The sequence below is a fragment of the Magnolia sinica genome, chromosome 1 (assembly GCF_029962835.1).
Source record: "Magnolia sinica isolate HGM2019 chromosome 1, MsV1, whole genome shotgun sequence".
Taxonomy (NCBI): Eukaryota; Viridiplantae; Streptophyta; class Magnoliopsida; order Magnoliales; family Magnoliaceae; genus Magnolia; species Magnolia sinica.
In genome coordinates this window covers 127,383,721-127,407,561 of record NC_080573.1, presented here as the reverse complement: position 1 = coordinate 127,407,561, position 23,841 = coordinate 127,383,721, and the positions used below count along the sequence as shown (strand labels likewise).

The window sequence follows — 23,841 nt, the reverse complement described above, 5'->3', positions numbered from 1 at the left end:
CATTAGCCTTCTAAATGTCAACTCTAAGATTGACTATTGGAGAGCCATTCATGCAGAGCGCATGTTAATAAAACAATGACTTGGGTCCCCTTCAAAGGAAATTAAATTGGGTGGTGATTCAGAAACGTTGCTTCCCGCCATACATTCAAAGTTCTCACGAACTCATGAGACTCAACAAGAAGCACGGGATATCAGTGAAGAAGGGGTTGGGCTTGTTTTACTTCTACCTTCTCTTCCAAGTCAAGTCGTCGCCAAGAGAGATCCGTGGGCCACACCTAATCCTGATCGGGAGCTACAGGCAAACCCAATTCCTGCCTCGGGCTATAAAGGTCATCGAAGCCGCCTCTACCAGCCGGATTTGCTCGGCATTTCTTGCCATGGATCGACTCTGTTGCTGCATTGAAATGGAACCCAAGACCTTGACCGAAGGGCAACTGAACAATGCAAGAGTAAGTTTCTCCGCAACTTAAAAACTCAACGAATGCTTCTACTTGCAAGTGCCGATCTGCTGCTACAAAACCCAGGTGCACACACATGCACTGCGCATGCAAGAGCGCTCGATCGTTGATCTGCCCTTGGCCCAAAAATCAGGCAGGTCTGTTCATCAAGTAGGTCACAGATGTGCGTTGAATACGGACTGTCAGTTGCCATTTCTGTCCGTTTCCCGCATTGGGTGCAACTAGTTGAAGAGACCAACTGAAGTTTTGGGCCTGCACGTTTCAGCAGCAGCACTGAGCCTGATGAACGGCTTCAATCCTATGCATGTGCTCCACATGGACTCATGTGCGGCATCTGGGTTTAACCATCCAGGCCTCTCTCTCTCTCTCTCTCTCTCTCTCTCTCTCTCTCTCTCTCTCTCCTTTTTTTTATCTTCTACTGTTCAGTGCATATTTATTGATAATTGGATACGACGATATCCCACCAATGTTGTAACCGAATCCATTTTGGTTGGTCTAAATATAGATCGTGTGGACCAGAGTTCTCTACAGCAGGTGCCAAGCTCTATGGGGCCCACTATGTGCTGTATGGCATCCTCTCTGTCCATCACCAAACAGCAAAAAAATCACTGCAATCCAAAACTTGGGTAGGCAAGAAACATGCCCAAAACCAATAAATCCATGAGTCGTAGCCCACTTGAGTATTGGATGAGGATGATTTTTGGAGTGTTCCTTCATCCAGACAAGTTACACCTAATGAACAATTGGATGGTATATACACACTCAAAGGTGAGCAGCATCCTGAATGTTTTCAATAGTGTCCCTATCCCCCATTATTCCCTTTGGTGTGGCCTACTGGAGTTGTGGTTTGGGCTGACTTCTGGCCCAATGGTCGAGGGGTGCACCTGGTGGACGGAGTGGATGTTGTACAAATAACAGTGGGCCCCCACAGAGCTTGGATGGTGTAGCTGCTAGCGAAAACATCTGTTGTCAAGGATTCCAATCTGTATAGTGTTGGTTCCAATGCTGACTTGGGGATCGCCAAAACTATCTGAAAAATCAAAACACGATCAGGCAGAATGCTCTTAATCAAATAACATTGTACAATATGCATCCAAATGGGCCTTAGCTGCTGTTCATATCCTCATCATTGTCATCATCATCAAACTGCTTTCTTACTTCTCAGGAGTGAATAATTGTGAATTTCAATTTCTTTCAATTCTTGAAGCACCCCATGATAATAAATGAACACATGGATCCAACTGCCGGTCATCCGCCAGCAGGGTCTAAAAACTCATTATAACACCTGTTATGACAACCATCACGAAGGGAACAGTCAGTCTACATTCATCTCTGTAACAGAAAAACACTGGTTAAATAATAAGATCCATTATTTGGTAAATTAACTCCCATTACTCACTCAATAGCAGTCATTACAAAACTGAATACGGGTATTATTTATGCACACCGGTTTTTATGTGTCCCCATTAAATCATGGACTATAAGACTGCTTTTCCATGAAAAGAACAAATACACACACACACACACACACACACACACACACACACACACACACTTTTCCATGTACCCAACAATTTCTGCTTTTTCCTGTTTTTTAAGATCGCTAGGGATATGACACGAGCAACGCATGTGGAGAGAGGAAGGACGAAAAGAAATTGCAGAGACACTTTTGGAGGGCAAAAAACTTTCCTACCAGGTTGGGTTCTCTAGGGTGGGGTAATGAGTTGGCATGCATGAAATCCACCACATCAATCAGGTTTGCAAACTCATGCTTTGACCTGATCCCAAAATCAAGCAGATTCAACACTCAGGTGGGCCACGCCATAAAATTATACCCAAAACCTCTAAATCACATGGTATGGCCCACCTGAGTTTTTGAATGCTCTGATTTTTGGGTAATTATTTCATCCTGATGAGGCACATCAGATGAATGGATTCGATGGCATATAACCACCACAGTGGGCCCTAGAAAAAAACTAATGATGGGCATTCCATCACCTCTGTTTCCCGTGGTGGGCGCACCTGAGTTCTGGATCATGGATGGAATGGTGAACATGACCCAGCGACCAGCGTACTTGATGGATGGAATGGATCATATGCAAGTTCACCCACATAGCCCTCAATTAGCACAAGTAACCCAGAAAGTAACCTTGTGCTAGTGTGGTTCTTTAGGAGGGAAAGTACAACAGCCGACATAGTACTTTGTGGGAAAGAAATCTAAGGCATTAAGTGGTTTTTTGTGAGTAAAATCCTAACCTCAAAAGCTGACAGCAGCCACATTTTCACTTCCCAAAATACCCTTAGCTTTCTAGATAACGTCTTTCCATATCCTCTAAATAGTAGATGTGTACAGCCCCTGGAAAAATTAATTGCAAGGGGAAAATGTCCTCCACTACACCATATAGAGAAGACATAGTACTGATATGATATATAATGACTGGCGAGTGGCGACTCAAATCATCAAGTGCACGGTGCTTTGATGTATCTACACCTAATTTTAGCAAACCCTCAAGAATCATTAGATTCTCTGGGAGAATATCAATGACAAAAGAACAAAAGAGACGAAACTTATCAGATACATCAAGTTCATTGGACTTAATATTTCTTTTTCTTTTTCTTGCCTCTTTCTCTTGTTTTCTTCTTTCTTTGTTCCAAAGCAGGAAGCCGCAGTAGACATGGTAGAAAAGGAGGCAGAAGAAGCTCCAAATATTTCCACTAAGGTATTCTTTAAATTTTCAGCCATGGGTCCTAAATAAATCAAATTACAATTCTTGATAAAAATGAAAAAGCCAAATTAGTCCCAAATTCAGCAGAAAACATTTCGTAGTAATATAGACATACTGAAGTTTTGAATGGAGATTACCAGAAAATTAGAGTTCTACAGCAAATCTTAGGGCCCATTTGGTTTCTTTCTTTTTTTTCTTCTTCTTTTTCTTCTTTTTTTTTTCCAGAAACAAAATTCCCAGCTTTTCCCAAGAAAACGTGTTTGGCTTCCTGGTTCTTTAATTTCCCAAGGGCCCTATTTTCTTGGGAAAAGCTACAAAAACTTGTAAAACAAATTAACACCCCATCCTTCTCTCTACGCCCTTCTCTCCACACCTTTTGCACACCACTCTAAAGCAATTCTCTCCTCTACTCTTCTCCAAGCTCAAAAGGTGGGCCGTGGGCCCCACATTATAGGTGGTCTAAATAACTGATTAGACCTTTTCTAATATTATAAATATGGACCGCTCATTTCCCATCCATTGATTTGATGACTAAGATCATTACATCAAAGTGATTTTGGGAGGGATGGGCACTCAATGGTGGGCCCCACATGATGTACAATGATTAGACCCTTTTTAACATAACAATATGGATTATCCATTTCCCAATAGTTAATTAGATGGTTGCGATGATATGATCAAAGTGACTTTCCAAGAGGCAAGGGGGAAATATAGGTGGGCACCACATGACGGATCGCCTAGATCAATGATTTGCACTTTTCTAATATAACAAAGATGGACCTTCTGGAAAATATTAACCCTTTTCTCGGGTTTCCCCAGGAAACATAAACATTGGGGGGGAATAAAATTCCCCGGCAACCAAACAAGCCCTAATTAGTAAGTATCGGTCTTTTATTAAAAAGATTTAAGGAAAGTTCCATTGAAAGTGTAAGAGCCAAGGTCTTCTTTATCTGAACTAAAAGTTAAGCTGTATTACATTCCAATACACAGATGCAACCAAAAATTGTCTGAATTTTCAACCATAAATTCATTGATTTCTATTATCAGTAATGCTTTATAAATTGTTCTTTTCAGGGAGCAGAGCTTGTTGTTTCGATGGAAGGGATGGAAATAAACGCTGAAAGGAGAAACGGACTTCATAGTCTTGCTGAGCTCAAGGAGAGTCCTGACATAATCAAAAGATCATGGGATTGTCAATGCATTTCCCCCGCCTTAGAAGAATCCCTTGATAGAACTAAAATTAGGGAGCCCCGTTCGGCACCTTTTTGAAGAGTTGCCAACAAGTGCAAGATTGTTGTTCTATATTCAGACCAAGTAAAACTACTCGAAATAAGTAAATAAAATAAAAAATAGAAGAGACGATCTTAGACTGCAAAAATGTAACGTAGGTTGGATATATTGTGATATCCTTATTTCTGTTCTCCTATTGCCATATAGATTGTGATTCATTTCTTGGGTTGGCCAGCTGCTATCTGATGCACTTATGCATATCAGAGATGGGATTCAAAGGTCAATTGCGTTAGATTTGCTGCAAGAGTACTATCTCCGTTGATGGCAAGGCTGGGGCAATCTATCTATCAAGCAGTCCTTTTATTGCCCCTTTTGAGTGTTGGATTTTTCATGAAGTTCACACAAATTATCCACAAAATGATTTTTATAGAAAGAAAAAAAAAAAAAAATACAAAGAAAAGAAAATATCAACCAGAATAAGGTGGGAGAAATAAAATAAAATTCTCAAATGAGAATTTTGTTATTAGATGCTAGCAAAAAATTTAAAAAAAAAAAAAAAACTATTACTAAATATTGTCCAGAGCAGTTAAGTCTAACTAACCCATGTTAGCAGATTCACCATCATAGAAGGCGCAGTTTCCCTGTCACCGAATCCACGGATGCCTTTCTACCTGCATGCAAACATGTAGTGCAAGATTATTCTTCAAGAGAACTTTTTAAAAGCTCAAGGCATCCATCCAGTAAATGAGGTTTGGTAACCCCACACGTGTGTATTGCACCAGTCCATCCACGTGTCTGATCCTAGCCATCCATCAGGTGGGTCCCATTGGATAGATACCCAAAAAATAGACAGTTCAGCGACCAACAATTTGTTCCATGGACTGTGGCCCACTTGATCATTGGATCAGCCTGATTTTTAGCCAAGGCATCAAGAAGGTGAGGACCACCGATGGGCAGCTTGGAGGTATACCTACACATGCCATATTGGCAAGGCTGCTGGTGTAGATTAGCTGGGCTACACGTACATGTAGGGCTAGCAAAATCCCTCTTAAAAAAAAGGATACCAGCAAATCATACTCCTTAATACAGTTTCATAATTATGATAGTTCAAAACTACTAGTTGGACCCGAGCCGTTAGTTTGGTTTATCCAAGTAGATCAATGAGTTTTAACAGTCACTTGTAGTTGCAGTTGCCATCCTTATCATTCTTCTTAGGTACTTGTCTCATTCACTTTTTTGCACTTTTTTGTTTGCTCACACTTGATATGTTTGAGGCACTAATTTCTTGTTTCTAGCACTCATCTACAGGGTTTCGGCTTTCAAGGTATTAGAAACTTAGATTTGAACTGCTGTCTGATTCGAGTTGGGAAGAGAACCTCAACATCTTGCACGAAAAGAACATTGCTTGCAACAGCACCAAAAGAAGGCTCGTATTTACATTTAAGGTTACAAATGACAATCCCACCAAATCGTGTTTGGTGAGTATTCTGTAGCATACACAGTACAGTCACAGTTTTGAGCAGCAATTGAAATTGTTGCATACACAATATGGTCTCAGTTTTGAGCAGAAAGCAAACACAATACTTGTTGTGTAGGCTTCTGTTTTCCTTTTTTTCCTTTTTTTCTTTTTTCTTTTTTTTGAAAAGCAATGATTTTATTATAAAAGAAAAGGATAAAGCCAAAGAAAAATCTAAGGCAAATTACAAGGTAGACCAAGATAAAGATGAGAGGGGAAACTTGGCAAGAGCCTGTACATTAGAGGCCCAACCCATTACATCCAATTTTGCCCTTCTAAAAACCTCCAAAACCAGCCCTACGATTACAAAAGCACCAATTACTCCTTACTCCCCAGAAGGCCCAAATGTCTGCAAACAGGCAAAGTCTCCAGATCGTCCTACCTTCCTTCCCAACACCATCCCCATGCTAGGACAGAACGGGGCTCTCCATGGATCCTAGCAACACCCACAACACCTCAAACATCACCAAGAACCTCTCCCACATTACTCTAGCAAAGGGATGGTGGATAAAGAGATGATCAACTGACGCATTCTGCATATGCATCACGCAAATACTGAGGTTCACCATCTTCCTCTTCCGAAGATTATCAACTGTGAGCACCTTATTCCCACTAGCCACGCAAGAGCTGCTACCTTAAGGGGGTATGTAGCACAATATGAAAGCAGTGTGACCTGTTTACTCTCCATATGATAGCCCAAGAACTGTAAATAAAAAACTAACTGAGAACCAATCGGACTTTTCTTTATTCCACTCCAACGCATCGTATCTCCCAAAGACAGATAGAGATTTTGAAGCTGCTCCAAAAGTCGAATGAGATCATATGCTTCTCCCTCCAACAAATACCTCCGACAATAAGGAGACCCCACCACCCTATTTCCTGAAACTGAAAAGCAGCTGTCAATGGGAATGTTTGCTTCCGGGGATAACCTTGCTAGCCTTGGGAAGTAATCACACAGTGCCCTCTCTCCCATCTAGACATCCTCCCAAAAGAGAAACCTCTTCCCACTCCTAACAAGAATCCAATCCCCCTCATTAAACATAGCCCCTATCCTAATAACCGCCTTCCAAACCATCAAAGCCCTATATAGGGAAGAATCTATTTTCCACAACCACCCCTCCTTGATATGATGCTTGTTTCCTCGCTATCACCTCTCTTCATAAACAACCCTTAGTATCAAATCTTTATAACCATTTTGATGCAAGACAATTAACCACTTGCTCTAAAAGCTTGAACTGATAGAGCATGGCAAATTAATCCCTTTATCTCATAGCCCAGGCCCCACATCGCATGGGTTAGGACCTCGGCCGAACCCCCTCGTGGGCCCCACTTCACATGGGTTCCGCTTCGCACGGATAGGGCCCACCTCACACGAGCCACCCGCCTCATACAGGTTGTCCACCCCGAGTGTGTCCCTGTATCCCACAAGCAACCCCACTCGAGTCCAGTGTGAAAATGCTCCTACATTAATCACCCCTGGTAATGAGTCTCGAATACGAGACCTCTCGCTCTGATACCACTTTGATGCAGGACAATTAACCACTTGCTCTAAAAGCTCAAACTGATAGAGCATGGTGAATTAATCCTTTTATCTCATAGCATAAACCCCACATCGCATGGGTTAGGACCTCAGTCGAACCCCCCTTGTGAGCCCCGCTTCACATGGGTTCCGCTTCACACGAGTCACCCGCTTCACATGATAAGGCCCGCCTCACATGAGCTACCCGCCTCACACGGGCCACCCACCCCAAGTGTGCCTCTACATCCCATAGGTAACCCCACTCAAGCCCGGTGTGAAAATGCCCCTGCATTACATTTCCCTAACAGTGTTGAGTTCAGCTACCCGCCTCACACGGGCCACCCACCCCAAGTGTGTCCCTGCATCCCATAGGCAACCCCACTCAAGCCCGGTGTGAAAATGCCCCTGCATTACATTTCCCTAACAGTGTTGAGTTCATAACCTCCAGCTTCCTTATACCCGCTCCCCCCTTCCTATAAAGCTTACACACCTCAACCCACTTTAAAATATGGAACTTTTGTTTCTCTTCTGCCACAAAAAGTTACACCTTAGACTCTCCAGCCTATCCAAGACAACCTTCGAACACCTAAAAGGGAAATAAAGTGGAAAATTCAACAAAGCTGCTATCTTAACATCAATCTTCCTCCCAAAGCGAGACGCCAATTTTTCTACCCTGATAATTTCCTCTACTCTTTCAATAACTTTGTCCCACAAATGCTTCGCGAGCCTTTCAACACATAAAAGAATGCCTAGATATGAAGAAAGAAACGACCCAGCACGACAACCAAACACCTCCACCAGCTTTTCCACCTCCACCTCATAGATACCAACGCCCAACATCTCGCTTTTAAGAATGTTCACCTTTGGTTTTTCTTGCTTTTAACCCTTCAAAACCCCAAAAAAAAAAAAGGTTTTGCTGCTTTTCTTCCCCACTTATGATTTGGATTTAATGAATCCTGTCCATCTTGGAAAGTAAGAAGCTTTTCTTCCCCACTTGTGATTTGGATTTAATGACTCCTGTCCATCTTGGGAAGCATGAACACCCATCTGTGCCCAATTTTTTTTAACAAATAAAAAAGGTAGGTTCGCAGTACCTCAGTGGCTCGGTGAATAGACAAATACTCATTGCATACTTGTATATAAATATCAAAGAATTATCGTTAATCGTTTCCCCTTTCATGTAAGGCTAGTAGTTCCACTCTTGGGATAGAAAGTTCTAGTTCCAAGATAAAGATCTTATCACTGGTGTCTAATAGACCAGTTGAATACACCCCCTTGGAGAAGTTGAATGCATCCATAATACGCATCTAAGCATGTTTTGCTCCATAGGGAAGGCTTCGAACTCAAATGAAATTCAACGTCAATAGAAAATGTATTGGTATGAAACAACATATAACGGTATGATATATACAGATAAGTATCAACAAGAAAGGCCATACCTGGTCCAATGGCAAGAACTGTCTTCGACCCAGCCATAACCTATGGAAGATACAAACAACCATGATTTCAAACAATTTGCTTGGTATAAGAAAATGCCCAAATAAGCTTATGCATCTATGTAATAAGCAATAAGGATACCTTACCTTTTGGGAAGTGCAATATCAGATAGTGTGCCATGCCATGCAATGAATGTATTAGGACAAAATAATATTTTATCTTTTATTTCTTGTTTTCAGCTATTATTTATATAATTGTATTTCTATATACAATTTTCTTTTATTTTGTAATAAAATAGACCTACTTTTACAGGAGAATATGTAATTACATTATCCCCCCAGGCACCCTCTCAACATGCACCTTTAAAAGCTGAACATGTGTGGTGCTAACCTGGCACACATGTTACATCTGAGACACGCATAATGTGGGGTCATAATATGAAGATTAGCTGGTGCAGGAATCAGGCAAGTGCATTAGGTCGGCCACAAGATGTATGGAACTGTGGACAGTTAAAAGAACTTGCCAACAGATTAAACATTCATGTCCTACACTCCCACCCATTGAGTGGATTGCCTATTTTTTTTACCAGGTTATCAGCACGGAGAGGCATGTTTCATGCATGGCTCACATTTCACATGCCGGCCAGGTTGGCGCATTTGCCAGATCTTGCTTGCTTGAAAGACCTGCCAACCTACATTTACCATTTATGAAAACAAAATCTACCTAAATACTTTTTCAAGTAATATGCAGATCCAATATATATTGCATGATTATTCATATGTATCTGTATTACAATACCTATATATCTATATATAAGTGTTTGCAATATGTATTCCAAATTTTAGGGCATGGGAAGAGAAAGTAAGAAATGAGTAGAAGTTAAGGCCCTTGATAGAGTGGAATGGCGGCAAAAGGATTCATGTAGCCAACCCAATTATTTGGGATAAGCTTAGATGAAGATGATGATGATGATGCTGTTGTTGTTTTTTGTTTGTAAAACCCGATTTTTTTTATCGATCACAGTTGATCCCACTGGTTTCAGCATCTTTTTTTCCCAATACACTCATTCATGAGGAATTATAGGGTCCCTATACATATGGCATCCTGATGCACCAAGAGCATATAAGCAAGGCCCATGGTTCACTGAGCCAGACCATTGATTAGATGGGCCCCACAGTGGGGGTATGTAAAGTCCCCCATATTGGAAGATCCTAGCCCTTCTATCAATGGTCTCCAAATAGACAGTTGAGAAAACTATACAGAAATAAGCCTGGGGGGGGGGGAGTACAAGTTTGGAAGCCTAGGATCTTCCAATCCAGAAGAATTTTGGGGCATAATCCATGGTTACGCCATCTACCAATGATGTGGATCATAGAATCATGAGGCCCACTCAAATGGACCGGAGGCTTGAAGACATTATAGTTCCTCTTCACTTATAGCACATGTTTCATCATAAGCAGGTCCAGATAAGATATTACAAAGAAAACCCCATCACAATTGAAGCAAATAATATAATATCAAAAAGACAAAGGGATACCTGTGTACGCCCCGCATCCGCAACAACGAAAGTTGGAAGGCCAATGCTACATGCTGCTCCCTGTAACTTGTTCCTATGAATGTTGAAGAGGTAGTCAGAGAGAACCAACCAGTATGATTGCTATCCTTTTGCATCTTTATGAGAAAAGATATGACCAACAATCCATGCTAAAAAGATGAGATGCCTACATTTCTTGTTGATTCTTGCATGTAACAACTATTTTAGGCTGGCCACATTGCTCCCATTGTCTCAATAGGGATCGCTGGCTGCCACAGATACACAATAACAAGTTATGAGGGGCTGTTCTTCTATGATCATTATCTCAATTAAGGATGAAACACCTTAAATAAGCAATGATTCTCGAAAATAAAAGACCAAAATGACTTCAATCGTTCAAACAACCCTAACGAGAAATTTTGAATGACAATATGGGTTTTTTGTTCATAAATGTTGATAACGTGCACGCTGAAAAACCTCTTTGATTAAGAAAAAGTAATTCATGTCAAGCATAACTGATCTAGGGAAAGAAAATATCTTCAACAAAACGAGGAGTTTCGTTAGAGGTTAAGGCCCCGTCTGAAGTGCCCACCATATGAGGACGAAGCTGTTCACGGCCCTGAATAAAATGTACTGCACCCGATTGGTAGCATCGCATGGTCATTTATGGGTGTACTCTGCAGTATGGGAGTGTTTACTGGATCCTGGCATCCACACTTCATAAGATGCACCAAATGTCTCCAATTCTGCAAAATGTGCAGGGGCCGGGCCACATCCAATTTCATTTTCTTTCTGGAAACCTCCAAACATGCCCTAAATAAGTTCTTGTTTCCCATCAAACTACACTTTTTCAGCTTTAAATAGCCATGCTTTGTATTGTGGATTGTAGTGCATATATTAGTGGATTTCCAAACCCCCCCCCCCCCCCCCCCCCCCCCCACAAATTTTCCTGTTACCATAATCACCTAAAAAATGAGGCAACCATTTTGAATTATGAATGCTATCACAAGAATAGTAAGTATTTTGGACTGAAATTCCATTACTGAATTTTAAAGGATCTTCCACCATTCGTTCTGATCAAAACAACATATGAAAGTGTCTGCCTATATCCCAGCTACTGATATCCAGCTGAAATCCACTACCTGAGATTGGTCTTCGTTAACCAATTGTTCTTGTCGTCCTACATCCATATTGAGACTAACACTATTGCAAAAGGTCTCGCAAAATGGATGTTACCTATATATATCAGCCTTTACGGTGGTATCATAACGGATACGGAACACCTTGACCAATGCCAATTAGTGAATTTTCAATAGCCTCATTGTGCATTGAGCATTTAGGTTTCATTATTTAGATTTATTTTTTGCTTTATTCTTGTCTTAGTTCCTACTTGTAATCATGCTTGAGCAATAAAATGGTTGCTTAGAAGGAAATTACTTCAGGCCTGTTTGGATTACCAATTACAACAGTAATGTGTTGTAATGTATGGTAAATGAGTAATGATTATCATTAATCCGGTAGTCGGAAGTAAAACAGGATAACGGTCGTACACAATACACCTCTCGCAGCTCCACGTCCGACATGTAAAGTACTTTCCCTAGTTAGATACACTTGGATGTAATTTCGTCAATATGTGTTATATCCACACCATCCATCCATTTTGCAATATCAGTTCAGGGCATGTCCCCAAAAATGAGAAAGATCCAAAGCTCGAGTAAACCACACCACAAAAAGCACTGGGGACAACTACGCCCAACGTTGAAACCTTCCTAGGACCCACCAGGATGTTTATTTGCCATCCAACTTGTTCATAAGGTCAAACAAACCTGGATGAAGGGAAATCACAAAAATTAGCTTGATCCAACATTTTTGTGGACCCCAAGAAGTTTTCAATGGTAGGCATTCAATACCCACTGCTAGTTGTGGTGTGGTCCATTTTTGCTTTGGATCTGCCTCATTTTTTGTCTCATTCCATAAAATGATCACGCGAGATGGATGGATGGTGTGGATATAACATATACTGGTGGGGCCCACAAAATTATGCCACGTCAACACCTCCGCCAATCCATGTCTTGCGGTGATTTTGAAGGAGTACCATGATTTGATAGTTGGCAATATCCAATCAAAGGTAAGATATAATAATGTGAGTTTTACACCACATTACTGTCGTAGTCCATAATCCAAACTGGTCCTTAGGATTTGTTTGTTTTGCCCATTTCACTGGCATTGTATAGTAATTGTGTCATCATCTGCTTTGCCACTGCCAAACCGAACACAGGAATGACCAGCCAAACGTAGATGCATTCAGTAAACAAGTAATTTATAATCATTGCACTTTTCCATATCATTATTGTTTAAACCTCCATTTAAACAATAACATCAGTTTATTTTGATGATGATTTGACATTGTAAGAATGTAAGTCAATACGATTTTATCGTGGATAAATCAAATAATGTAAAATTGTCATCATTGTGATCAAATACAACTGTTGCAGGAGACATGTAAAGTAATTTGTAATCATTGTTCATTTCCTCTACATTACTATGGTAATAGGAAAACCAACAGGCCCTTATCGAATTGATTTACCAGATTGCTACCTTTCAAAATATTTCACATATCCTTCTAAAGTCTCCTTCTCTTAAGAAATTATCAAAACCAATAAGTAGCAGCTTTCGACACCTCTTGCAGTGATCAAGCATTACTGTGTGTAGAAATATACATCAACTAGCAGACAAAGCTATCTTCAAACTGTTCTAAGAAAATACTCTCAATGTTGCCTTGCCACAACTTAAGATTTAAAACAAGCTCAAAAGAGACTGGTTGTGTTCGGGTGGAGGAAAACTAAAACAAGGATATGGAAAATGAACAAGGATTCATTTGGAAATGGAAAACTGGATTTGGACAGTAATTCCGTTGTTTATCATGGAGTGTGATTTTCCATGGAAAATCTTTTATTCTTTTTTTCTTTTTGAAGATTATTTTCCATGGAAAATCTTGGAAAACAAACCAAAGCAAGAAGGTGAAGTAGGCTTGCTTCCTTCTGCAGCCTCATAAATCGATTTAACACCTTTTTTGGGTGACATCGATTTCCATGATATCTTGGAAAAGGAAAACGTATTCCACACCAGTTCTCTTTTTTTTTTTTTTTTTCCTACAACGAGGATAAGTAGGATTCCACATAAATCAGTTTCACTTCCAAGGTGTTCAATGTCCACAACCACCACCTAGGCCTCCACTGTAGAACTAAAACCCAAAAATCCACAAGAAAGCGCACTATAGATTAAGGACAGAAAGCTAAATCATGCAGACAATCACAAGTTTAGATATTTAAGAATGAAACATGCATATATGCTGTCTTCTGCACGAAAGATCAAAAGGATTATCTATACATGACAAACGAATTAGAATCCAAAGAGATGCTAGAACTCAAAACAGAGATCATATTAGACAATTGGGGCAGATTACCTTTGTATCAATTCCGAATACATGCCTGTGGCCGCATCTGTCATTTCGGATTATTTAAATAAATTATAAGGAATTAGATACCTTTCAAGAAGTAAGAAATGAGATAATAATCAACATGTACGAGGTCCCAGCACTGATAAAAGAAAATGTATGTCTAGCCAGGCCTGAAAGTTAGTAGCAACTAGCAACTAATGAAAATTGCAAGTTACAACTTCTAGAAATGCTCTATTGAGGAGTAAGATTTAGAGCCAGCACTCAAATGTACGAATAGTTTATGATTAGTTCAGCTAGGTGTGATTCAATAAAGAGCCAAACCCACTACACGTCTGAAAGAAATGAACTAAAAGGACATGAAATAGCATGAAATGTCAAAAAAGGCATTGATCAACATAAGAGAATGCATCTTACGAGCACATTGAGATGCAATTTTCCCAGCTCCCATCTTCAGGTCTTGTCTAACAACCAAAACCTACAATTCAGAACACCATTGGGAAATCAGACAACTTTTTTGTGAAAAATAGCAATAAGTTCCTTTTTGTTTTCTTTTCTTTCTGTTCTTTTTTTTTTTCACATGATCATCATAATCAAGCAAGTTTAAGGTGTTCCAGGCTTCAGTTTTCATCAATGCAACATTATCAAATCAAATAACAGGAAAGAAAACAACCAAAAATAAATAAAATCAAGAATTTTGCCACCTTCTCTTCTTCTTCTTCCTCTTTTTTTTTAATGGCAACAGTTAAAAAGCTCAAAGAAGAAGAAAAACAGGGCCAAACAAAAGGAGCAGATGATGAGAGAACTGGCAGAAAGAACATCTGCACCATTCCACTTGCATACATCGATAGACTCCAATTACACACACTAAGACCTTGAGTCCCAAAGCCCAACCTACAATCCTATTTCTAGCCTTTTCAAATGCCATCTCAAACAAATCAATTTTGTTACGGAATGTCATGTCATTATATCCCTTCCATATCAACCAAAGACTCGCAAGCAGAGACAAAACTCCAAAGGGACTTTCTCCTTTTTCCCTTTAGAGCTCCCCGCCAAACCAAAAAGAGATCTTGAATAGTACTTGGCATCACCCAACCCGCGCCAAATAATTTAAAGATCTCTGTAGTCAATATGGCTAATTCTAAGTCAATTGGCCACCTTTTCTTCACTGTTTGATGGCAACTTTCTTGTGGAATAGCATCCTATCCTTCGTCTAGATCAGTTGGGCTTGTCCGAGCTCCATTGACTTATTCTTTTTGTCCTGGCACGGGGTGGATCTTAGAAAGTGAAATTACATGTGGTGGGCCCACGGGCTATGTGTGCGGAAGCTTGGCGGAGCTACGGAATGAAGGCTATGTCCTAGAGAGAGGAGGTGGGGGGTGAATAGGACCAATTAAAAATTATGTCAATTAAAAGCTCAAGTGCTTACTTCAAAATTAACAAATATGCAAATTTAAACTAAGTAAGACAATTTAACGCTAAAGCTTCCAAGCCAAATTGGGTCCAATCACAGAAACTACAAAGCATGAATCAATACGCAACTAGTCTACAATCGATAGTGTGCATGTGTGTAGGATGTACTAACTATTCCAATCCTAGCATTCATCTAATCATGCATACATATAATTTAACTCAACAATCACATAAGCATAATTAGAAATATGAACAATTGACAATCCCAAACACAAACATATATAGTGGTTCGATTTCCCTACTCTACTCCTGGCGAACGCACTCTCCTCGAGTATACTGATATTCACTATAAGAGATTTTCAACTGGTTCACCTCTAACCTTTACAGCCCTACAGTAGGACCTAGTTCCTACACAAGAACCTAACGTACACTCCCGCCAGAGGCTGAGATTTAGTTAGTTTTCTATCGACTAACCAACAACCTCGGTCCTAGTTCAAGGATTTGTGTTTACTCCCGCTGGAGGCTCCCACGAAGATTAACATGTACGCACCTGCGTCCGATGAATTCAGCCCTACACAAGAACCTATTGAAGTTTGGGTCACAAACTCTTACCCTTAATCCTACACAAGGAAAGAAAATATGGACTCATACATGACACTTACTTGTCGGATTGAGTCCCGCTTACATGTCGTGCTCGACTTACTTCTTCAAAGCTCTCCCACGCTCGCTCTTCAATTGCTCCCACGTCCATTGATGTCAATGGTTCAGTTCCTAATGCAGGGGCATTTTCACACCGGGCTCAAGTGGGGTAGCCCGCAAGATGCAGGGACACACTCGAGGTGGGTGACCAATGTGATTTGGGGCCCACGGGAGAAGTCTCGTGTTTGAGACTCCTCAAAGGGGGTTGATTAATGCACATTTCACACCGGATTCAAGTGGGGTAGCCTGTGGGATGTGACTGTTAATTGTCCTACATTAGTTCCACAAACAAACAACTTACATGTGATGCTTCATTTGAGGTGACCAAGGTGATGGGAGGGTGATAGAATCTCCTACAACTAATGGGATAGTTGAAATCCTAGGGGATTCAACTAGAAGGGTCTTCTAAAGGATTTAGGCAAAAGACATGCCAATGAGATTGGGTCTAATCTCTAGAAAATAGTAGAGTTCAAGTTCATCTTCTCATTGGAGGTTGGAATCCTCATTAGAGTGTTAAAGTTTATGAAGATGATTTGAAACCAAGATATTTTGTATCGGTATCATTGGGGGTAACGGTGCCCACCGTTACCCATAAGGATACACCCCGTATCGGCCGATATGGGTCCCGTAACGGTGCAAATTTTTTTTTCATCAAAAAATTATGGAAAAATATCAATTAAATCCAGAATATTCTAAATATTCCAAATATGCATTCATTTATAATTTGGAACATGTTTATAGTAGTGTAACGGTTCACTCTTTGGTGAGAAGTTGTATCAGACTACCTGATGAATTTATGAACCTGACAACCAAGTGTTAGCTATAGATCTTTTATATTTAATTATCTAACTATATAATATGAATATGAATTAATTAGAATGAATCTAATACCAAAATATCTCATATTTGTAGGTATTGGTGTATTACATACCTTGTGACTTGTGTACATTTTATTTCAACATACAATCTAGGGACTTTTATGTCCAATTATATAATTCATACATCTAACAAATTAATATAATTTTTCCCAATAAATCTTAAGAAAAAATTTGAAATTATATCCAAGTAAATAGTGTTGTCGATTTAGAGCTAATTTGGTGGACGATTTGATGCCCCAAATCAACTATAAATTCATGCAATCTATTAACACTTATCTCACTAATGGATTGGTGGATATTTATTGAACAGTGAAGAACGAAAAATATCAGATGATCCTATTTCAGAAAAACAAGTGTTTGCAAATTAACGGTGAAAATCATTTAAATAATTTAATTTTGGAATTGTGACATGGCAACAATAGTGCCATAATTTAATTTATTAATTTCGAGTTAATGTATGCCTCATGGACAATTTTTACAGCCATGTACATAGGGCCCACCACGATGTATGTATTGTATATCAATGAAATCCATCCGTTTTATCAAATCATTTTAAGGCATGGTCCAAAAATGAGGCAGATCCATATCTAAGGTGGACCACTAGTGGGTGAGGCCTTGAAATTGGGGTCCACCTTAATGTATTTGTATATCCGTGCCGTCAATCTATTTTGCCAGCTCATTTTAAAGCATGATCCAAAAAAACAGGCAATTTAAACCTCAAGTGGACCGCTAGTGAATGACGCTCTGAACATAAGACCCACCTTGAATCCTTGATGCATTTGTTGTATATCCATGCTGTCCATCCTTTTTGCCAACTCATTTTAGGGCATGGTCCAAAAAATGAGGCAAATCCAAATCTTTGGTGGACCACACAATAGCTTCTATTATTATTATTATTATTATTATTATTATTATTATTATTATTATTATATTTTATTTATTTTTAAGATGCGACTTGTGTTTTCCTTGATCCAGGCCCATGCAACCTTATCAGTAGTTTCGATGGTAAATAAACATTACAGTGGGCCATAATAAGTTTTTAACAGTGGGCATTCAATCCTACTGTGCAGTCCACTTAGATCTGGATCTGCTTCATTTTAGGGACCATGCCTTGAAATGATCAGGAAAAACTGATGGGTGGCATGGATATATAATACAATATATAAAACAAGGTGGGCTGCATGCACTAAAACAGTGCAAGTGCACTAAGCGGTGTGCGCCGCAGACCACTTAAAAAAATAAGGTACGTGGTTGTTTTACAGCCACGCCGTCCGTTCATTTTTTTTGAGACCGAGAGAGGGAGAGAGAAATGAGCGGGAAAGAAAAAAATGAGAGGGAAAGAAAGGGAAAATGAGAGAGAAGGAGAAAACGAGAGGGAATGAAAGGGAAAAGGAGAGAGAAAAAGAAAACGAGAGGGGGAGACGCACTAGGGCCACAGCCGCAACCCGAGAAGAAGAAGAAGAAAAGAAGAAAAGAAAAAAGGTAAGTTTTTTTTTCTTTTTTCTTTTTTTTTCCATTTTTTCCTATTTTCTTTAGGCTGTAACAATTGTCACGGTACTGTATCGGCCGTTATGGACTATAACGGCCGTTACGGCCTCGTAACGGCCGTTACGGGCACAAAAAAGAGGGGTTGGCTGTTACGACCCCGTTTTCGAACGCCCTGCTTGAAACTCATGCAATTTGAGGTCTATGATGTGGAATATCAATGTGGAATCACATAACCTTCTATTGCACCAAAAACACCTCAAAGTGCCCAAAGTTTGTATGCCCTTTATAAAGGAACCAAGTTCCAACGGTCAAAAAACGGCCGGTTCGATCGAGCAAGCAATGCATCGATTGATCACTATAATTTCAGCATATATCCAAAAGCTTGCTGGACAATTTAGGGCTCCTTCGATTGATCGGACTAGTCTATCAATTGATCAATCGATCGAAATGATTTCCAAACAAAAACTTGCTAGACAATTTCGGCTCTGGTCAATCAATCGGGCATGTCCATCGATCGATCGACTACGCCGTCAATTGATCGGAGGTTCGATCGACAACCCTCGAAAGTCTGTTGTTTTGGTCAGTTTGGTTTACATCAATTTTGCACATATTTTAGCCTTATGATGTTCCAATTTTATCTTGTAAGGCTATGGATGATCAAACAAGGCTTACCTATAAAGGTTAAGATCATTTAGAGATTAAGGGTTGTTTTGGTTCAAGGTTAAGGTCACCAAGGCACCTATATACCTGTTCTTTGCTCCTAGATGCTCCATGTCCTCTTGTGTCTTCAGTATTCAGCCATCCATTTGAAGCGAGGTGTGTCGCAACCAATGTTGTCATGTGCGACCGCACATATGCGATCGCATTTGCACATATCCATATGCAAATGGCATATGCGATCGCATGTGGCATAGGTGAAAATAAGCGATCGTATATGCAATGTATGCAATCGCATATTGCCCATGGCACATTATATTTTTTATTATTTTTTTTTTTACAATAAAACAACATTTTGCCTAGGGGTGCACACAGTTCGGTTTGGTTCGGTTCGGTTCTGGGGTGAAACCGGAACCGAACCATTCCTAATGGTTCTACAATTTTCGGAACTGGAACCGGACCGTTAGCACCCTAGAACCGAACCGAAACCGGAGCGTGAAAAACGGTTCGGTTCCAGATCGGTTCCACGGTTCTGGGCTTATAAAAATCCAGCGGATGTTGCTACTCTTGAAATCTGAAACTGTACTTTTGAGGGATGGCAAGCTTGGCCAAGCCAAAATTTAAAACTTTGGCATGGAAGTTCTTGTCCAAGAGGATGTTGCTACTCTTGAAATCTCTGTGAATCAGAGGGGGGCTGACATGTTCATGTAGGTATTCCAGACCTCTGCCTGCTTCCAGAGCTATTCTCATTTGAGTCTCCCAGTCCAACTTCGAAACACCACCATGGGAACCTGTGAATCTAGAATCACACCAATAAATTCATCCTGAAGGGACATGTAGCCAACATGTATACATTTTCTTAATTGTATATATTTGAGAGACTTGCGGATAAGTGCATGGTTTGACCAGGGGCCTGGGCAGCCGCAGCAGCACCCAGATAGAGACGGCGAGAGAGAGAGAGAGAGAGAGAGAGAGAGAGAGAGAGAGGGTAGGGGCGAGAGAGATTGGGCCCTGGGCAATGGAACGCAAACGGCGAGAGAGAGGGAAACGGCAAAAGAGAGGCAGACGCACCACAGAGTAGGGTGAAACAAATTAGGGTTTTTTTTTTTTTTTTTTTTTTTAATCTCAAGTTCAGATCAATGGTTCGGATCCACGGTTCGGATCAACGGTTCGGATCCACGATTCTGACCAACAGTTCGGCTCACGGTTCAGTTCGGTTCTACATGGCCCTAAACTGGAACCGAACCATATCTAACGGTTCTTGGAAATTTAGAACCGGAACCGGAACCGGTGCAATGTAGAATCGGACCAAACCGGACCGTTGGATCGGTTTCGGTCCAGTTCCACGGTTCAATGTGCACCCCTAATTTTTCCTATAAAAAGGCTTCCAAATCTCCTTCATTTAGAATATTCTCACTCCAAAACTCTCTTACTCTCTTCTACTCTTACATTTCTCAATTACAAGTGCTCTCTCTCTCTCTCTCTCTCTCTCTCTCTCTCTCTCTCTCTCTCTCTCTCTCTCTCTCTCTCTCTCTCCAAGTGATCTTAATCTCTCTCACTCTCTCTTGGAAGCTGGAAGATCAAGATTCAAGCACTTTTAAGTTTCAAGGAAGATAGCTTGTTGATTTTGTTGTTACTTCTTGCTAACTATATCATTGAATGTTGATTACTTGATGTTTAATTGCTTTTTTCTCTCTCAAATGTATTTTAACTATGTAAAATTAGTTATCTATTAACTTAGAAAAGTTCCCCTTAGTTTCTTATAATTTTTTTACATTTTTTTTAAAATTTTCCATATATATATATGAAAAATTTTGAAAAAAATAAAAATAAAAATATGCGGTCGCAACCGTAACAGGGACGTGGATGTGATCACATATGCAATTCGACGACATTGGCCGTAACGGCCGTTACGGGGCTAAAAAGACCATTACGTAAAGGTTGAAGTGGCAACCATTACACATTATGGGTTATAAAGGCCATAACAGCCATTACGGGGAAAAAAAAAACATAAAGGCCATTACAACCCATGTAACAGCCCATTATGCCTCTCGTAAAGGTTGTAACGGTCCATGACGAGGCAGATATAGGTTTTTCAGTTTTTTGTTCAATAGAGAGAGAGAGAGAGAGAGAGAGAGAGAGAGAGAGAGAGCAGCCGTAACGGCCATTATAGCCCATGTCATAAAGGCAATGGTGATGGCTGTTACAGCCACTGTTACCGTTATGGAATACCTTGATTTGAAGGCCAATGATCAAATGACTAGAGTGGTCTGAAGATTAGTTTTCTTTCGGCACCTTCCACCGAAGATGCGGCCACGGATGAATGGTATGGATCACCAAAATGTGGTCCACCAAAAAGGAATGTGGGCCCAAATGAAAACCCCTAAATTCGGCCAGGGAATTGAATATTTCCTCTAAACCCACCACAACCACAATCGTTATGACAACCTACCCAAGAATTACATATAATCTATTCTCATAAATCTAATGTCTAAAAGATAGATTTCTTGGACAATCATCAAAATCGAGAGAAACCCACCTGTCACTCAACAATCCAAGTTTACCAAACTAAATTAGGAAAAGTAACAAAAGAACAAAGGTACTTAATGAGCTGCATTTTCATTTCAGCCTAAGTTCTGCCATTTTGCTACACCAAAATCCAAATGTTGAGGAACTGTATGATGCTCGATCAAAAGTAATAGTGCCTCTTCTTTTTTGCCAGGTAATTGAAGCGGTGGGACCTACATTTACATAATCTAGTCTGTTCACCTGGTGAGACATCATGGGATGGTTCATGCCCCAAAATCTTCCTATCTGATGGTCCGAGCCCTCCTACTGGCATCTTGCAAATGGACAATAAAAGCAAAGGGCACAGATTCAGGCGGCCCAATCGAGCAGTCAGAATCATCCAATTGGGGAGATATTTTGGTTGGGTTTCTTACCATCCATTATGCGGCCGCCATACAAACACCTGGATTGCCAAAAGGTCGGCCCTCATGAACAGTCATTTAGCAAGAACTAACAAAAGAAGAGAACCCAACTTCAAATTTCTAAAGTTTATGAAGGGTTTGAGGACAAATACAGATACCATTTTGAGCTCTTCATCACAGCCATCTGAAATTAGCTGTTGCTGCCTCTTCAAATTGGAAAAAGAATTGTTTCTTGTGTTGCGTTTGTGGGGTGCTGATAAATCTATCAAAAACCCAAGAAGGAAACCGATGATGAGACCTGGTATCATGTTCTGGGGCTTTATGCTCACTGCAAACCATGGCTCTTGATTCTTCTGTTGTTGCTGCTGGTATATTGTAAGGATAGAGAGGCATAATAAAACACAAGGCAATGGAATTTAAATTCTGTGAGATATTGATTCAAATGGAAGTAGAAAGAGAGATTACGCTTCCTTGAGAGTGAGAGAGTTACGCTTTTGGAGTGTTGGGAAGGATTTCGCCACGAATCGAGCATTTTCGAGAGAGAGCGAGGAGGGATGAATCGTCTATCTTACACGATGATACGAGGATAGAAATAGTTTTGATACTCTGGCAGAGCGTGACAAAGAATACGCAGGCAGCTATAAATTTGTGGGAAGTTGCGTACGTGGCAAAAAAAATAAATTTATGGGAACCAATTTAGGCGCCAGGAACCAAAAAATACTCTATTTTTGTCATTTAACTGTTATATATCTGGACATTTACTGGACGATTAAAAAAAAAATTCATCCACGTATACGATTTCTAAGTGCCTTCGCATCAGGCGTCGTAGGCAGGCACAGAATGTCTGCATTGTGTGGTTGGTCGACTCCTACATTACCCAAGCACGCGTTCGGAGGTTATGTCGTGGCTGGAGCCACCGTCATGGATACGTTTTATGGATGTTGACCATGCATTTTGAAAGATCGTCTTTGGAAATGAGCCTAAACGGAAATAGATTGAAGTTTCAAACGGACCACACCACATGAAGAAATATGAATTTAAAGCTTACCTTCCAAAACTAACCAGAGACCACATAAGTAAAGGATCAAGCGCATATCAGGTTAGATGGTAAATAAACATCACGGTGAGTCCTAAGGCATTTTCAATTATAGGAGTTCAATCCCCATTGCTTTCTTTGGCGTGGTCCACTTGAGCCTTCGAACTACCTTCTTTTCTAGCTCATGCCTGGAATGATCTTTCAAAATGGATGGACTGCATGGGTAAAATGTTATTTATTTTGTGTTTCAAAATAAATAAATAAATAATTTAAAATTTAAAAAAAATAAAAAAATCTTAAAATTTTGCAAAGAAGAAATGAAAGCATTTTGTCTTGTAATGGGGTGGGTTTAATCCCACATCCAATAAACAATAAGAAAATTTTAAGTTTATGAGATGAAGATTTTGTATGGGATTTAGACTAATTTCACGAGGCACGTGAATTCGGTTGTTTGGGAGGCTATACCATCAGTCTCAATCTATGCCATGAACCACACAAGCGTGCACCAGGTTGCGCTGTGGACATGGTGCAGTGTATTCAAGACAACCTTTGAAGTTTATATAATGGACTTCTCTAATTTCGAATTTAAAATATTTGATTCAATGTTTCGGCTTTATCTCTCTCACTTCGAATCTTTGCAACGAATTTGGTTCAATTTTCGAATTAGGCATACAGTGACGGTTAAAGTCTTCGTACGTTGAGTGCACCGGTGTAACGAGATAACATTCGAGGATATCTTGAAAATTAATTGTCTAGTATTCTTATTGTACTACGGACATCCTCTAAAAAATGACGAATCAAATTCAAGCCAAGTAACTTTTGTCGCACCTCGAAACTTACTTTCCTACATAAATATATATATT

At 40.1% G+C, this 23,841-nt stretch overlaps 1 protein-coding gene across 7 annotated transcripts; it reads right to left on the bottom strand.

The window, feature by feature from the left end:
• Positions 1 to 1,063: 1,063 nt before the first annotated feature.
• On the bottom strand, positions 1,064 to 22,586 carry LOC131257951 (uncharacterized). Of its 7 annotated transcripts, none has more exons than XM_058258932.1 (9): positions 22,433 to 22,586; positions 22,101 to 22,307; positions 14,295 to 14,355; positions 13,887 to 13,923; positions 10,612 to 10,689; positions 10,424 to 10,496; positions 8,889 to 8,928; positions 5,016 to 5,085; positions 1,064 to 1,743 (listed from the first exon to the last, which is right to left on the bottom strand). In XM_058258932.1, the coding sequence occupies exons 1-8, from the start codon at positions 22,472 to 22,474 to the stop codon at positions 5,036 to 5,038; spliced, it is 588 nt and encodes a 195-aa protein (XP_058114915.1). In that variant the 5' UTR covers positions 22,475 to 22,586; the 3' UTR covers positions 1,064 to 1,743; positions 5,016 to 5,035. The 7 variants fall into 7 exon arrangements, with proteins under 7 accessions (XP_058114915.1, XP_058114923.1, XP_058114937.1 ...); XM_058258940.1 differs by having other exon boundaries at positions 5,020 to 5,085; XM_058258954.1 differs by having other exon boundaries at positions 5,034 to 5,085.
• Between the last annotated feature and the right edge of the window lie 1,255 nt (positions 22,587 to 23,841).

What these genes read in the sequence shown, in the direction of transcription:
- LOC131257951 (XM_058258932.1), bottom strand. Translation starts at nt 22,474, where the DNA reads ATGCTCGATTCGTGGCGAAATCCTTCCCAACACTCCAAAAGC. An exon ending in TGCAAGAATCAACAAGAAAT is followed by an intron (nt 10,497 to 10,611) that starts GTAGGCATCTCA and finishes CAACATTCATAG; the next exon opens with GAACAAGTTACAGGGAGCAG. An exon ending in CGGATGCGGGGCGTACACAG is followed by an intron (nt 8,929 to 10,423) that starts GTATCCCTTTGT and finishes TATCTTCCATAG; the next exon opens with GTTATGGCTGGGTCGAAGAC.